This window comes from Berghia stephanieae, chromosome 4, assembly GCF_034508935.2.
Source record: "Berghia stephanieae isolate SIO BIC M18660-M18661 chromosome 4, UCSD_Bste_1.3, whole genome shotgun sequence".
NCBI classification, from domain to species: Eukaryota; Metazoa; Mollusca; class Gastropoda; order Nudibranchia; family Aeolidiidae; genus Berghia; species Berghia stephanieae.
Window position 1 is genome coordinate 45,634,030 of NC_088363.1, and position 18,226 is coordinate 45,652,255.

General features: G+C 34.6%; 1 protein-coding gene across 1 annotated transcript; it reads right to left on the reverse strand.

The window, feature by feature from the left end:
* Window positions 1–1,083: 1,083 nt before the first annotated feature.
* On the reverse strand, window positions 1,084–18,119 carry LOC144970671 (fumarate hydratase class I, aerobic-like). Its single transcript, XM_078910540.1, has 14 exons — window positions 17,973–18,119; window positions 17,133–17,319; window positions 15,921–16,048; window positions 13,743–13,881; window positions 12,829–12,929; window positions 12,150–12,261; window positions 11,623–11,717; window positions 10,722–10,848; window positions 9,182–9,372; window positions 7,556–7,666; window positions 6,404–6,610; window positions 5,293–5,412; window positions 4,610–4,727; window positions 1,084–4,216 (listed from the first exon to the last, which is right to left on the reverse strand). Exons 1-14 carry the CDS (start codon window positions 18,102–18,104, stop codon window positions 4,116–4,118), a joined length of 1,869 nt encoding a protein of 622 aa, XP_078766666.1. The 5' UTR covers window positions 18,105–18,119; the 3' UTR covers window positions 1,084–4,115.
* Between the last annotated feature and the right edge of the window lie 107 nt (window positions 18,120–18,226).

The following is an 18,226-nucleotide window of genomic DNA, read 5'->3' on the forward strand; positions in this document are numbered from 1 at the left end:
TCCTTCCAAGACAAAGACAGAAAGCATGTTGGAAAACAGATATAGGGGAGGGAAGGAACCCCACCCAGAGATACCACCTATAGGAATACGCTTTAATGCTTTATATTCAATCATGATATTCAAAACAAGAATATATTACAGCATACATAAACAGAGACGATGAGAAATCACAGCCCAAAATAACTCGGAAAACAGATGTACAGGGGGATTGAAGACAAAGACACAGCAAGTGACCTCCTGTCCACCATAGTCGGTAAGAAGGCCCCACTAACAGAAAGGGCGATAGATCCTTGAGCAAATAATCCTTGGATTAGAACGCTAGTTTATCATTAAGTACTTTCTGCCAGATCTAACTATAGACCCAGCGGTTAGAAAAAAATATCTATTGCTCTTATATAAATGCGCATTTAATGTTCAATAATCTGAATCGTTTAGTGAGACATTATAATTCAAAGTGTATTCTTACATTTGTTTGTGCTTCATTTGAAGAGAAAAGGAGATCAAAAGAGAGAAGAGAGGGAGAGAGAGAGAGAGAGAGAGAGAGAGAGAGAGAGAGAGAGAGAGAGAGAGAGGGGGGGGAGAAAGGAGAGGAGAGATAGAGAGACACAGAGAGAGAGGGAGAGACTAAAAACTTAGTATCTTTCACTAGTAATCATGATATTTCATCTGACATTTTACTTTTAATTGCTAGTTGCAAAACTATGAAGTTGTGCAGCTATGTGCTCTAGTGGTATGACACTCGCCTTCAGACCGGAAGGTACCCGATTTGAGTCCCACTCCGAGCAGCGCATGGCTGAGTCCCTGGAAAAGGCTCTTAACTCACATTACCTCTCTGTATTCGGGTGTAAAATTAGTACCTGGCCATTAATGGCATTGTCTCTGTCGGGAAAAAAATGTACTATCTCCTATCAGGAATCATGTCTCGTCCTATATGCTAAGTCCTGCTGCTGGTTAAGGATCCTTTGTAAAATGCTGTTTGGTGAAAATTGAGCTAAATAAATGGTCCAGTTTACGGGGGTTTTTAAAAGTTGAATTGTATTTAAGCAAACAAAAACATAATAAACAGTAAATTATATTGCTTTGTTTATGTTTGATCAAATTTCGTTTTATTCGCAATAGATTGACACAATTTATATCACATTTTATTTTAAATTATTTCACCCCCAAACAATCATTGCCTCTGATTAATAAACTACACAATGTGTATAATACATATTATTTAACTAGTGATGGTTTAACACCAACACAGCCAAGCATTTCAAAACCTGTACAGTTTTTACAGTAACAATCACATCCTGCCTTCTTTCAAAACAAAACTAAAAACAAACAAATAAAATTAATATAACAGAGAATCAATTACACAAAAGTCAAGTAACCATTCTGCCTTCTTTCAAAACCAAAAATAAAATAACAAAACAACTCCATTGACTGTAAAATTTTTACAGTAACAGAAAATAAGTCAGATAAAAGTAACTATCTATCCTGCACTTTTTTTTAATCAAAAAAAAAAATAAATAAATAAAACATCAACCGACCCACTTAGCTTACATGACAACTGAAGTAAACCTCATTACATTCTTTTAAAATTTTATAATAATAATAATAATAATAATAATAATATAGCATATACTTTTACACACATTGCCATACACTTGGCAGTACCTTAACTACACACATTGTCATACACTTGGCAGTATCTTAACTACACACATTGCCATACACTTGGCAGTACCTTTATTACACACATTGCATACACTTGGCAGTACCTTAATTACACACATTGCCATACACTTGTCAATCATTTTTTTACATTATGGACAGAAAAACGTTCTACTTAAACCGATATATTAATATCATATGAATTAATTTTTTTTCTGTCCAAAATGTAAAAAAGGTGTTTTATCAGTGTAAGGCAGTGCCGTTTGTAATATCACAAAGGCATGTCTTTGTATATTTAGACAGAACGAATTTGACGTCACTCCAGTCTTTGTTATTGTTTTTTGCCATCCATGTTTATGAGTAATTCTCAATAAATTGTATTAACCAGACAATATACGTTCAAGATTACACATAGTTTTGTGTGTTGGTCTGTTATATTACCTGATGGCAATGTTGTGAGTTTCTTAGCCAAGGGCATAGCATCTATATTTAAAGCATCAATATCAAGTATACAAAGTCAACAAATGAATTTAAATTTGGTTGGCGGTTGTTTACATAGGTAAAAGGTCATATAAGTTTTCAAAGTGGAGATCTGGAATAAATAAAAATGATTATACAGGCTGTCCATAAAGTCTTTCCCTGATTTCAAAGACTTATTATCCTAAAACAATCATAGATACTTGCACCTGGTTTTCCCGATCTTCCCAGGAAAAGTCACTTATTCATGCCCACTAGTCATCGACCTTCATCACGTCACCATATTTAGCAAGATGAACTTGGGACTTAAAAGACCTCATTTTTCTTTCCTATTTCGGAATCATATCAGCGCAACAAAATTCTCTTTGTGTAATGTGATGAAATGAAATTGCCAAAAGTAGTCAACAACGTTTCATAGCCCAGCTCAGTGTGGCAGACTTTTACAGGACATGAAAATGAAACCAAAAAAGAACAACACAGAAACGGGTACTCTAAATTTGCTGAGACACAAAATGAATGTTTGATGTTGGCAGATGCACAAAAAAGTTATATGTCCGTCTTTCTTTGCCATGAAAATGATTATTGTAAATGTCTATTTAGATGTGCTAGAGTTTTATGCTGCATCACATTTTTGTGAATACAACCATAAATGATTTTTCAGTAAAAAGGTTTTCCTCCACATTGGAGACAGACCACTTGCAAATTTCTGAATGACACATTTCTAGACAGATGGATTGGGAGCTATGGACTCAATTGCCTGGCCGCCTAGGTCACCAGGCATTTCTCCATATGAGAATGATATTTTCCTATGGAGCTACATCAGAGAGATTTATTATTCAGCTCCCATACCAGATGTTGGCACCCTTACAATGAAATATAAGAGCTGTTATCAAATCCATCGCACCATAAAAGCTACAGAACACAAGGAAAGGACTCGAAAATATGTTGAATTTGCTTGTAGGTAGTCATGGCAACCATATTGAGGCACTTTGAGTAAAATATAATGGTTAACAAAATGTAAAGCATTTATGTATTCATAGATCCGTGTTTTAAGTAATGTTTTTTCTGATAAAGATGCAGGGTTGCCAATTCAGGAGACAAAAATTTACTGAAATTTTACGTGAACACATCGACAAATACTATCTGAGCACCGACCCCAGTAAAAGAGACATTATGTACTACTTTTTTTCCATTCAGCAGGTGATTGGAAATATTTTGAGGTGTTTTAACATCCTAAATTCCGTAAATATATGGAAAATTGGCAACCTTGAAGATGTTATTATACAAGGAACCCCTGTATCGAAGCTTTGGCTTTTAGGTTATATTCTACAATCTATTGATAACAGATTAAGTTTTTGTTTATGCATTTCACATCTAACTTCTATGTCATGGCACAAGACCGAAGGGCTAGAGCTTAGGTGGCCGCTGGTTCGGATAAGTAAGTAAGTAAAGTTTGATGCACTTAACCCTAACCGTCTACCTCTGTGACGTCCACTCTCCCAAGAAATATTTGCTATTTTTCAAAACTGAATAAAAATAATACTCAATTACCCGATATAAAATAAAATTAAGATAAAGATAAAGGGAGTAAATCTGACTCATGAATGAACAACACAAAACAAACGACATTTCGGCCCTTGGCCTTTATCAAGTAAACACAGAATACATATATATGTATTTATATGTTTTGTGTTGTTCATTCATGAATCAGATTTACTCCCTTTATCTTTATCTCCATTTTATTGACTCATTTAGGCACCTCTATTTATCAAAATAAAATAAGCAGGTAGACATACATGCCCTGGGCAAAATCAAGATGGATAATTCTAGGACAAATGCTTCTCTTTCCCGTCCCTTAATACAACCAATCAAACAACACAAAAAAAAACAATTTCTGAGACAACCTTTGCTACACTTTGCATCCATTTCAAAATTGCCCCACAAGAGATGACGTTAAAAACTAGAGGACAATCTTGTTTTTACTCCACTTGCCACTTCTTAAAGAAATCATTGCCTTTGTTGTCGACTACGATAAATGCTGGGAAATTTTCAACTTCTACCTTCCATATTGCTTCCATGCCTGTGAAGAAAAAAATATAAATTTATAATAGTATATTCCAATGATGGATATTATGTTTGTGTGATAAGCACCACTGTGGGCCTTCATAACTAATACAATTTGATCAAGAGTGTGGTGACTTGCTCAAGGCAGTAGGAAAACAAATATAAATAAGTGAAGCTCTCTGTCTGACAGAGGCCAGATAAAAACTGATAATAACTGATTACAGGCTGCTGTCTCCCGGAAGGATATCATGAAGAAATGTTTTGATAAATAAATAATAATATTATAATTTAATAATAATAAATAAATAAATATATAAATAAATAATAATTATTAAAAGTTTAAAATTTTCAATACAATTAAATTTTGAAATTGTCAACAAGAAGATCATGATTTTAAAATAATTGTTACCAAGTTCAGGGAATTCCAGCACCTCCACCTTCTTGATACAATTCTGAGCCAGAATGGCTGCAGGACCTCCGATAGAGCCCAGATAAAAACCTCCAAACTGTTTACAGGCAGCTGTCACCTGGCGAGATACCGTGAGGATATGGAATCAAATGATGCTGACATTACTTTTGTGTTAGATCTTCTACTTCATTAAAATGTAGATGTTGCTCCTTGAAGCTCAAAGAATTAAAAAATATAGAAAAGTAGAATGGAAGTACAAAATCAACTCATAAAAGACAAATGATGCAAATGTTTCAACATTCCCGGTAGTCAACGAAATAGCAATGAATAAGACATTAAAGAGAAATGTAGAATTTCATATAAGCTATTCACTATTTTATATGATCTGTTCTTTTATTCCTAGAGTGGCACCAATTCCAAGTTTGTTGTCAAAAATTGTACGAAGGATAAGAATGCAGACGATGTTGTTCTGATATTAGTTTCACAAAAAAAAACAGAGACAATCAACAGACATGACAATATATTATTTTTTTATTCTATCTAACTACTAAATTGTAATGTTACTTATTCAATGTTTAATGATAATTTAGTTTTTACTTGAAGCAAAAATTGTTTTCATGATTTCTTTCATTTGAAATACCAAGAAAATGCTTTTCCAAATTTCTGTATGGATAAATACATACCTGCTTACTTCTGTTTCCCTTGGCCAACATAATCATACTACCCCCAGCTTTCTGGAACTCAGCAACATAGGAATCCATACGTCCTGCTGTGGTGGGACCAAATGAACCACTGGCATAACCCTGTGGGCAATCACAAAATAATTTAATGACAATGATTGATAATCTGTTGTAAATATCTTAATATGCCATCAGTTTTAGAGAGGGGGTGGGGGGGGGGGGGGGGTTCAGATCTACTGCAGACAATCTTCACGAGATAAGTAATTTCCTTCCAAAACACCTCGAACAAGTAAAACTTGATCTGCTGTTTTAAAAAATATTGCTTTCATATCGTGCAAATACAGCTACGGTTGCCAATTCAGGAGGCAAAAATTTACTGAAATTTTATGAAAAAACACATTGAGCACTGAATTCCAGTAACAACATTATGTACTTACTTTTTTCCATTAAGCAGGTGATTGAAAAATATACTGAAGGTTTATACCATACTGAATTCCGTTAATATACAGAAAAGTGGCAACATTGATATAGACTAAACATGCTCAAATCGCCTTACAAGGGGTCTCCAACTAACAGCAGCACTTAACATGGAGGATGAGACATGATGTCTGAAAGGCGATATAACCTATTTTTCAACAGAGATCTTGCTGTTAATGGTCAGGCAGTTGTTTTACACCCGAGATAATGTGAATATAGAGTGTTTTCCAAGGACTTACTTTATGCAGCCCAGATCCGACTGCAACCCGGAACCTACTGGAGCAAATAAAATTATCATTGTATTAAGTAAAAAAAAATAGGATCCAATTGACATGACACCCGCCACCTGTAAAATGAACCAAAAAAAAAAGAGTGAGAGAGAAAGAGAAGGAGAGAGAGAGAGAGAAGGAGAGGGAGGGAGAGAGAGAGAGAGAGAGAGAGAGAGAGAGAAACAGAGAGAGAGAGAGAGAGAGAAACAGAGAGAATGAGAGAGGAGGGGAGGAGAGAGAGGGAGAGAGAGAGAAAGAAAGGACAACAAGCGGATACACTGGGTGGGCTTGGTTACCTCACACTTCGATATTTCTATTTCTCTACAGTATAAGTCAATAACTTTTATGAAAATGTTTCTTTCAAATACCTCGGGTGTTTTGGCAGGACCGGCGTAATACACTGGATGATCTTTCATATACTGAGGCAATCCTTCCCCTGCGTCAAGCTTCTCCTTCAATTTGGCATGTGCAATGTCTCTGGCAACCACAAGAGTTCCAGTCAGACTCAGTCTGGTTTTGACTGGATATTGGTTCAGGACATTCAACACTTCGGATATCGGCTTGTTCAAGTCAACCTGGAAAGATAGATTATTTTGAAGAAGAGAAGTTTTATGACTACAAAAAAAAAAAAAAAAAAAAAAAAATCCTGTTATTCATCCGTATGGGAATATCTTTTAAGGTTCTAAGTTTAAAAAATGACCAAGATAACCAAGGCATCAGTCACAGTGCAGCATCATAAAGTGAGCAAATCGGTTTAAGATTCTTGCTCGGGCAAAAAACATGGTACTGTCAGCGATGTTCCAACTAGCAGGATCAGAAATAGCTTTCAATCTATGGCAAAATTAAATGTAGAATTAAATCAAATATGCATACTGATTTATATAAGCTGGTATCCCACTTTATAAGTATTAGTTCTTCATTCATTCTGAGTATTTTTATTCTTTTCAATACAACATAACAAAAAAACAAAAAACATCGCGACTATTTGTGGTTTCGGGGAATATGGTTAAATGAATTGTTGATCAGGGGAAGCAATCTGCTTTTCTCATGCCATGTGTGGATTATTTTTACCTTTCATTCTGATAAAGATCATTTTTAAAAATGTTTTTTAAATTAATTAATTAATTAATTAATAATAATAATAGTAATACAAATTAATTATACTTCAACTATTCATTAAATAAACAGCTCTGGTCGCCTGCAGGTAGGTCATATATAATTTATTGTAAATTAAACCAGTATTTAGATTGACCTGAATTTAAGTGGTAGAAAGAGGGAAAATGCCATATCATTCTTGAAACAGAAAGTACCGTAACTCTTCAGCACCAAGACTAAAATTCTTTAAAATCAAAATGAACTTTCTTCTATTACTGATTTGATCTTGTTAAAAATGCATAAAGCAGTAATAAAGTCCGAGTCGCAACATTCTGGTGTACTGCACTCTTGGTGAAAACTCTTATAATGTCTGATTATAGTTAAATTGGACCTCATCTGTAAGCAGTTTTCTTTTAATCTAATACCTGAATAACCTCCCCTCCCAGGGTCTTTTCGTCAATTTCAGGTAGGTACTTGCTGGGGTCTCTCTCCAGCTGCTCCAGGAAAACACCTTCATCAGTGATCTTACCAAGCACCTGAGGATTAAAAACACATGCAGAGCATGATTGTGACCAATCATCTGAAAAGCAGTATATTCCCTTGGGAACAAGATGCCAAACATTGGATTTAAAGTTAAAAATGACAAGAAATGGGAGGTTATATTTTTTCTGACACTACATCTAATGTCCTCAATAGGTATTCAGGTCATATTTTTGCAAAAGGTTCTCTGGGCAAATCACAGCACAGTTCACAAATCCATTATGAAACAAAAAAAATGAAGTAGTCCTTAAGAGCCTTGACACCCCTGAAGCCGGAGTTTATCCCAAAGTCTATAGCGTGAAACGAACAATAACAATTGCTTGCTATCCCTTGGATAGGACAGTCTATCCCAAAGTACTTGCCACCAGATCTAACAGACCCAGCTACACAATCACTGCTGGGTGGACAAGGGGGTCAGAAAAAATATCGATTTCACCCGGGTCGATTTTGGTCCTTTTGCATGTGAAGCGAATACTCTACTAACTGAGCTATCCCCCCCCCCCCCCCCCCCCCCTGGTCATTAAACAAACTAACATTAAATATATGGGTCAGTTAACTGAATCTATCTGTATCTTCTATATCGGTAAAAAAAAATATATTAACAACCCAAATCTCATATTTTTGTCTATAAATTCAATTTTGAGCATCAAAATCACCACACTATAGTACCTTTTTAGGCCAGTAGTCCTTAAGACCTGTTAGGTCCATGGAGCAGAAGTTTATCCAAGTTTCATTAGCGTGAAATGGACAATAGCAATTGCTGGCTAACCTCTGGATGGGATGCTAGTCTATTCCAAAGCAATTTCCACCAGATTCAACAGATCCAGCTACACAATCACTGATGGGCGGAGTGGGGAGTCAGAGAAATATCTCGACTTTTCTCCCGGGGATCGATCTCGGTCCCTTTGCATATGAAGAGAGTAATCAACCAACTGAGCTATCTGAGGAGAGTTGGTCGACCAAAACAAATATGCCGACGCAGCATTGAGACTGAGTTGAAGGCAGCCGGACAAACCTGATCCCAGATATGGAAGACCTTCAAAAACCAAGTCAGATGGAAGAGTGCTGTTGCGGCCCTATGTTCCACAAGGAATCAAGAGGAAGTAAGACAAGTAAGTCAAGAGCTATCTGGACCCCTTTCGAGGCTAGACTGAACATAATACTGAACAGATCAACTGGATTCCCTCTTTGTACAACTCTTAATATATTCACCAGATAGCTTGGTACTCAATCTCACCTAAGTCAGAGGAGATACTTTTGTTTCAAATGCTTAACCCAAGGGTGTATTTGCTTGATTACATTATAGGCATGATGCAGGTGAGGATTCACAGAATAAACGCATACCATTCATGAAAAATATAAGCCTTAAGTCATCCCAGCTATTGTACTCTATAAAATGGAAATATGGTTCCATATGGCCTGCTGGGGGAATAAATAAAATGCTATATAAATGTTCATATTCATATATTCAATCAATCCTGTAAAAGAGGCATATCTGTTAATTCCCTTACCTGCCTGTCTGCAGAACAAGACACTCCAAGTCCAACAGGGCAAGATGCACCATGACGAGGAAGGCGGATTACTCTTACATCGTGACAAAAATATTTCCCCCCAAACTGTGCCCCGATGCCCACTGATCTGGTCATCTCAAGAATTTGGTTCTCAAGCTCCAAATCTCGGAATGCTCTTCCGTGCTCATTTCCTTTTTTTAAAAAAACACAAAAAAAGGTCAAATTCGAAATGATTTAAATACAAATTTAATCTACTCGATCAGAAATAGCATTGTATGTATGAGTTGCATTGTACATTAGTACGGCACCTATAAGGTGCTATGCTACATCAGCATAAAAGTGTCACGGACACAGGGAATTCACATATTGGGACCAAGCACGTCTGTTCCTGGCTAGAGTCACAATGTCGTCAATGGGTATAGAAATAGCATTGTTTATTCCATAATGAAAATGATCTAACAAAAATGGTCACTCCCTGAAGTCAGATGTTCTCATTCATAAAAGTGTTGTAAAAAAATAAATAAACAAACTCTATTCATCTATTAAGAAATAGGATTTAAAAATGTGAATGACAAGGATGAATAAATATGCTTTATAAAACATCTGATTTACATAATTTCCTTTAAAAATATAATGAATACAGAAAACAAAAGTACATCAGTTATATTAATCCAGAAAATATATCACATATTATGTATAATGTGTAAACACTATATATATAATATATAAATAGAGCAAGAAAAGGTTACTGAAATATAAAAGAATTTCATGTAAACACATCATTTTTATCAAAAATGAAAAAAAGATATAATAGATTTTAAAAAGTAAATGGCAGGTATTGAAAGACTATAGATCACAGTTTAGAATTAAAAAAGTGTGATGCCAATGGGGAGAAAAGACCTCCAATGTCTCTCATTCTTTGTGTCAAGAGATATCATCGAGCAGCTTCAGTGGACAATGGGGTAAAAGAATCATCACTTATCTCTGCGACGTTAAAAAGACAATATCTAACAAACAAGGAGTCAAAGTAGTCGATGGAATTGGTGACTTTGGTCGGCCTCTTATTAATTATATTGATGCTATGGGAGTTGCTTGCAGATATGTTGCCAGCAAAAGTAGATAAGCTAACTGCCATAACACTTTCAATCATAGATTTTTAAAAAATAAGTGCTATTGTTTTGAAAATTTTGAAATTTGCTAGTTTTAATATAAGGTACATTTACTTTTTGATTTTGAACTCAACTACATCTATGTGGTCAGACAAATTTGAGTCGATCATGAACTACAACACCAAGGTACTTAACGTTAAGGTAATCAGAGACGACTCCAACTTTCTGTTATTTTATAATGATATAGTCGTGGGTTTAGATATTTTCTGAAACTGAAAGTGATGATAATGTCTTTTGTTTTCCTTAGATTTAAAAATTCCTGTCACACCATGAAAGAATCAATGGTGATAATATGTTATGACAGACCTTTTTAGAAGTTCAAGTTAAAAAGTTGCAATTATGTAAGACTATTGTTTTGAACTCATTCACACCTGATGTATGCAGATGATCCAGGTATTTCGTTGATGCCAACTTGACTGTTTTCAGATTGTACTCAGCAGATGTTCCACCTACAACAAGGGCCAGATGATAAGGGGGACATGCTGCTGTTCCAAGGGTCTGAGGAAATGGCGAAATGTATCTCATGAACCATTTAACAACAGGGCCAAATTTATTTCAAAGCATCCAAATGAAGACTGCAAAAATATGAAACAGTACTATAGAAGTTGATGAAAATTACACTTTGAATGTTTTATTTTTAGGTCTAGTGCTATCTACTCATTATTCACCTGGTTATAATTGTAAAAAGGGAATCCGATAGCTCAGTTGGTAGATCACTCACTTCACAAGCAATGGAACTGGCACAATCCCTGGTGCACTCGTTCCCCTTTCCACCCTGCAGTTTTACAGAAACTGGATTTGTTAGATCCCTTCACTTAACAAAACATAATTCTTTATGGTCTTCTTACAATTTTATGTCTAAAATTGTCTATGGTTTAACAATCAACAGCGAAAATAATTGTTATGTGTGTGATATCATAATAACATTTGATTTTATCTCATTTTGTTCACACCTAAAACAAATCTTTAACATAAAATAATCTTAAAGCGTGCTTGATTAAAGACACCAATAAAATTGGTATATCAGTGAAAAAAATGGTCAGTTAAAAGTGCTCATGCAGGTAGCACAATGAGGTAATTCAGGGATCGGACAGTTGTCGAGGGTAGAGGTTTAATGTCTTTAGGTTTTTCAGCTAAATGTTCGTTCATTCAGTGCCGTGAATATTTAATTGGAGAAAAAAAAATAACAAAAAAAGAACCCAAACTAACAAACAAAAAAAGAAACCACCTTAATTAAACAGTCTTTCTATGACTATATGGAAAATTATTTACCTTAATTTTTTCATTCACAAAAGACATCAGTTTTTCAGGGTTGAGTAATGCCTTGGTTTGTTGATATAGAAAACTCTTATTTGCTGATCCACCACCTGAGGAAGAAAAAAAACAACATAAAAAAAACAAAAAACGAAAATGATGAAAAAAAAGTAAAAACAACCATTTTACTTGCAGACAGCTGTGCCAAATATTTCTCTGCTACTTTTGAGCCCACAACGTTCAGTGTTTGATATTTTCTTCTTTTTCGAAGACTATTATATATTTATTTTTGTTACCCATTCTATCTAAGAAAGTTTGAGTGACCTGGAGCAAGTCATTCATTTTAGCTCACTTTTGTGGAGCTGCATCATGACAGATGTCTGGTTTTTCTTGTCCATCCCTTGGAATACACCTTAAAGAAAAACTTCCTCTTAAGGATGAACAAAAGGAATTCTATTTATTTATCATATTCATTTGACACATTTGTCAAAGTCTTCAAAGGTTTATGATAAAGTAGAGAGATATGTGTATCCATTTTACAGTACCTTTAGAAATGAACAAGAATTCATAGGTGTCTGTATCTGTAGCGTAGATCTCAATCTGAGCTGGTAGATTTGTCTTGGTGTTCACCTCTGTATACATGTCTAGTGGCGCCACCTGATGGTAAATAGAATTTATCAATAAAAGAATTGATTGAGATAATAAAGTAGATGTGCGAGATCCAATAATAGAAATGAAAATACAACACATATCAGACTCTCTTGAGAACTTACAAATCTAAATCACAACGTTTGTTTTGTGTTGTCCCCTTATATATGAGTCACATTAACTCACTTTATCTTTCTCTCCATTGTATTGGCATGCTATAATCCAGTGAGTACTGTATTTTATCTATCTATCCAATCATTCAAAAAAAAAAAAAAACATCCACTAAATCGGCTCAAAGGGTTTTACAAGGGACCACAAGCCACAGGCAACAATTAACATAATAAGGCATGGTGTCTGTAAAGGCACTGTTCCAATTTTATTATATTTTTGGGGGGACAAAGAAAATGCTTTTATGTGTTGAATACTCATTTGACACCCAAAGTATGATGAGAGAATGCAAGTAAAGGGAGGACTCAACTTTGCATCGCTAAAGAGTGACTCAAACCAGGGACTTACAACTTTGAAGTTTAAGACCAAAAAGCCGCAAAATTATCAATGATGATATATCAATAATACCTGAGAATAACGTAGATTCCTCTTTGTGTAAGTATTGTAGACACCACGAGAAATTGCTTCTGAATCATTCCCATTTGTCCAGACATACTGACCCTTTTTTCCTGCGAAAGTCATCAGAGATTTTACAATATGCATTTTAGGTTAACAGTCAACACTTTTGAATAATCTAAGATGAAAAAAAAAACCTGTAACAAGTGAATAGCAGGATGATTTAGTTTAAGTTTTGATTCAAGACTTTGCTTATGAGTTGTAGTTGCAGATTTAATTTAACAATCAATAGTTATTGAGTCATTTCATTTTTTCCTATTTTACCTTAATAATAGAGCTTTAGAAAAAAAAAAGTTCTTTGCATTTTCAAAAGAAAGTTCATGAATTTATATTCGAGAAACATGACAGCATAACTAATTTACCCAAAAAATGTCAATACGCAGGAAAAGAATCAAATTAAAAAGACCAGCCTTTGTACTGTGAATACATAAAAGCTATCCCTTGAATGTTTCAAAATACAAGAAAAGCAAACAATTCCAATAAATGATGCCATTTTTTGCCCTATTTTATTTTTACATATCCTTACAAATTTTCTGATATCTATTTCCATCTAATCGACATAATTCAGATACACAATTTCATGCAGATTAGCAAAAGGGCTATCTAAGTCTAATCATTTAGTGGAGGTCTGTCATGATATGCTTATAAATATCATGTCTACACACAGCTTCCTACCCCAAACTACTACTTTGAGGAATCAGAAAGGATGAAAATGAGGAATTTGACATCAAAACACTACAGTGACAGTAAAGAGCTTTTTTCCAAAGACTCAACTTTGAGCCATCCACAGCAAGACTTGAACTAAGGACCTAAAGGTCCAAAGGCGAGTGTAAAACCATAAGATCACAAAAATGTACAAAGCCTACCCATACAAATGGCCGTGCCTGTGTCTTGACATCCAGGCAAAACCATATTGGCAGCAATACTGGCATTCTTCAGCAATTCCAAGGCCACAAACTTGTCATTGGAAGAAGCTTCAGGATCTTTCAAGATGTTGGCTAATTGCTATGGAAGATAAGAAAATATCCGATTAGAAATGCATTCATTTAGTACTAACCCATAGCAAATGAGCATGCTATAAGCTTTAAAATATTTATTTTAATCTCCCTTAAAAAGAAAAATTTGAGCTTTTATATAGCACAATATCCACTAAACATGCTCAAAGCGAGTCCCTAGCCAACAGCAACACTTAACATGTAGAACAACACACGATGCCTGTTAGACGATATTGCAAATTTTTTTTTGGACAGAGACAACGCTGTTAACAGCCAGGAACTCATTTTACACCTGAGCACGGTAAGAGAATGTGAGTAAAGAGTCTTTTCCAAGGACTCAACTATGCACAGAGCGAAGCTCAAACCCAGGACCTTCTGATCGAGTGTCATACCACAAGACCACATAGCCACACAATCTCCCTTGGAAGAGTATATAATTACCACATAGGGCAAGGCATTGCGTTTATTAGGTGCTTGTACAAAAAGCAGCTGCAAGATTCACAATTGGATGCAAATCCAGAGACCCGGGTTGTGTGACGTCCTCCCTCCAGTCACTTGAATGGAAATCATTGAAAAACCAGCACAAGGTATCCCGTATTGTTACCTTACACAAAACTATCAACAACCCAAACTCACCATTCATCATCCCAAACTACATAAAAAGCTAATCAGATAGGTTCGCCACATGTAGATACAATGCATCACAATACATACACAACCATTTACAGGAACAGGCACATACAAACACAGCTTTTTCCCATGAACAATCAATGACCCGAATGCCCTACCACCGGATATAACGAATGTTGAATGCTTGGAAACTTTCAAAACAATGTTGAATGCATTTGCTCCTCAAAGTAATCTGTGACTGTTCCCTGTTTTGATTGGACTGTAATAGATCATTTGCAGTGACGGGCCAGTGGGGCCTTTTGCAAATAAAAATTGAATAATAATTGAAGATTGAAGATGCCAGGCAAAGCAGATTAAAAAATTCAAGAAAAAAAAGTCTGCCTCAACTCGGGATCAAGGCATGCAAATTTCTCGAGTTTTTTCTTGTATTTTTTTGCTTTGTCTAGCACTGTTTCAGCACACCTTTTTGTATTTTTATCTTACACCAGAACCTGCACACTAATTCATCACTCAAAAAACATTAAGTCTCAAGACTTTTAAAAGACTGTCACATTAAGGCAGACCTGCCCAGTTGAAAATCTAAAATGTCATAATTTTTAGGAGATAAAACTTGTAGTCACTATTGTTAACTTTAAAAATCAACAATTTATCTCACAATGATTAAATAAGAGTTTAAAATCCTTAATATTATGTAGTATGTCAACAAACTTCATTTTCTAATAAGAGATGCTCATGAAGTTCTGAAATTGGAGCCAGACTATCGTAATACTACAAATTTTTTGTTATAGTGAGCAGGTCTGCATCAGAGATACCCAATGTCCAGGAAATGAAGAGGGGGATGGGGTGAGGGGATGGAGTATTTTTCTATGGACCAGAGTTCTGGTTCTGTTTTTGTTTTGTTGTGTTTTTAAGGGTTTTACGGCGCTTGCAACACATTTAGGTCATATCAGCACCAGTAAAAAGGAAGAAAATGGGAAAGTCAAAAGTTCTAGAATTACAATTACAGCACCCAAGCAAAGGTAAGACAAAGGGGAAATGGTTCAAAAAGTACTTAGTTTGACATCACCTAAAAGTCTCATCCATACAAAAGAACAGGTCCCCAATAATAGGAATACACTAAAATGTTTACAAATCATATATTTATATATAATACGTAAAGAAAACATAATACAGTGCATAACAGAGAGATGATTTACCAGGGAAAAAAATCATCTCCCAAAACTAATTATACATTTGACTGTTTCCCTCTCAGCCACTGTATCCGGCAAGGGCCAGGACAAAACCAAGTAATCTCATTGCAAGACAAAGACAGAAAGCAAGTTGGAAAACAGATATAAGGGAGTAGAAGACAGAGTAAGTACCTCCCTACCCACTATGGGAGGTCAGGAAGTTCTGGTTCTAATAACGAGCTCTTATAACCTGCAAATGAGCTGGTCTCAGTAGATGAGCAATGTCAATCATGGCAGTTTCTGCTATCAAGGTCAAGGCTTCCGGTTCGATGGTCAACACTTTTTTACCTTTCACTTCCATAGTGGATACATAATCTCCTGTTAAAAAAATAATAATAATACTAATAAAATAATAAACACCAAACAAACCAAATGAAGAAGAAATGGTCTAGGTACCCACCCAACATGGAAGCCTTTAAAATCACCCCATCTGTCTAACTAATGTATACAACAGAACATTAATCATCAACATGATGGCGCTGTTGCCTTAACCCGAAGAAGAAGAAATGACAGAGAATTAACCATTACATTACAGAGGTTGTTACCCAATCTCTAGGATAGTAAAAATAAAAACAAAACAAATAACCACAGTCCTCTACAGCCACAAGTCAAGGTCCATTGTTCTGGAATTAATTCAAATGATCTCTGCAGTGTCAAACAAAAAATAAAAACTGCTTGGCATCCTCTGGGCTAGATGCCAATTAATCACAAAGTACCTTCCTCAAGACTTAAGATCTAGCCTAACTGACCAAGCTATCCTAATTACTACTGGGTGGGTAGAAAGGTTAGAAAAATCTTGGACTGAACCCTGGACCTTTTCATATCCCTTTGCTTGAGAGTGTCCTTTCATGCCAGATAGAATTGATAACTGACTTCGGTTATTTATTTTTTTTACCGTTGACAAGCTTACCCAACCAAACCTAACACTCAACCCTAACACCGACTATATCCGTTGTTTACCAGGGTTACTTTTACCCCATGCCTATTATTAATTACATTTTTCTGAGACAAATTATAGGCGTAGTATTAACGCTATTTTTTTTCATTTTCACAAGTTAATGGTAGTTCAATATAATAAAATGATCCATGTACGTGCTCATTTTTAATACATTTTTCCCAATTTTGAAAAGTAGCAATAACCTCTAGGATTGAGTGAGTAATGTGTTTATGTAAAAATATAATTTAAATAAATTTACTAATATTTATTATTATTAGTATTATTATATATATTATTATTATTATTATTATTATTATTATTATTATTATTATTATTATTATTATTATTATTAATTAATATTAATTATTATTATTATTATCATTGAATGAATGAGCTATCAAGATCCCCATTCAGTTGTATGACAAATAGGAACTGTTTTTTTTGGAGACATAAACAAAGACAAACCCGTTAACTTCCTCCAGGTCACATCATGCTTATGTTGGGTCTCCATCATATCTTGGTAATGAAACGGTTTGACATCCCCAGCACTGGACGCCATGCCGAGAGCAGATGGCACTTTGTCGCGCATGAAAGAGGTCAGCAGGCCAGTAATTCTCTGTAAACATGGTTTACTTTTCGATAGAAGATGCATCTGTGAGAAATAGAATAGAAAATTAACAAACATTTCAAAACCAAAATAATTTCATAAATAATTGCTTGTGTGTCTAAAGGGAGGTATGTAATGTAATAACTATAATATAATAATAATAATAATAATAATAATAATAATAATAATAATAATAATAATAATAATAATAATAATAATAATAATAATAATATTAAAATAATAATAAATAATAATAATAATAATAAATAATAATAATAATAATAATAATAATAATAATAATAATAATAATAATAATAATAATAATAATAATAACAGTTATTAAAACTACTTATGTGGTATAAGAACCAAATCAAATATTATTTCAAGTCCCATCCATCCGATTAGACTTGACCATATTTACCAATTTACCTAATTTCACTCATTTCAACTAGACACACTACTACTACTACTACTACTACTACTACTACTACTACTACTATCTAGAAAACAACATTACAATTATACTTGTAACCCCCCCCTCCCCTCCTTTTTTTCCCTTTGCAATAGCATTACGACGATTAATTGTAATTAAAAGGGTGTTAAGTCTCTCTCTCGGAATAAAAATACCTAAAAATAAATAACATGAATGTCTTATCGAGGAGAGAGGCTATTATACGTGTGATATTTCTATAGTTTACCTTTTTTGGCAAAGTGAAAGTCAAAGAATACAATACATTGATGACACCGTCAGGTGAACTTGAGAATCCTACCCAGATAAAGTTCGAAACGAGTTCTTGATTGACTGAACATAAAGCCTTCAATGTCGTCATAATACCATTTCGTTGAATTGGTGTGTTAAAAAAAATATTTTTTTAAATGAATTGACCAAAAAAGTTTTAAAACTCAATTCAAATAGCTGAACGGCTTGTCAATAATATAAATTATGACAAAA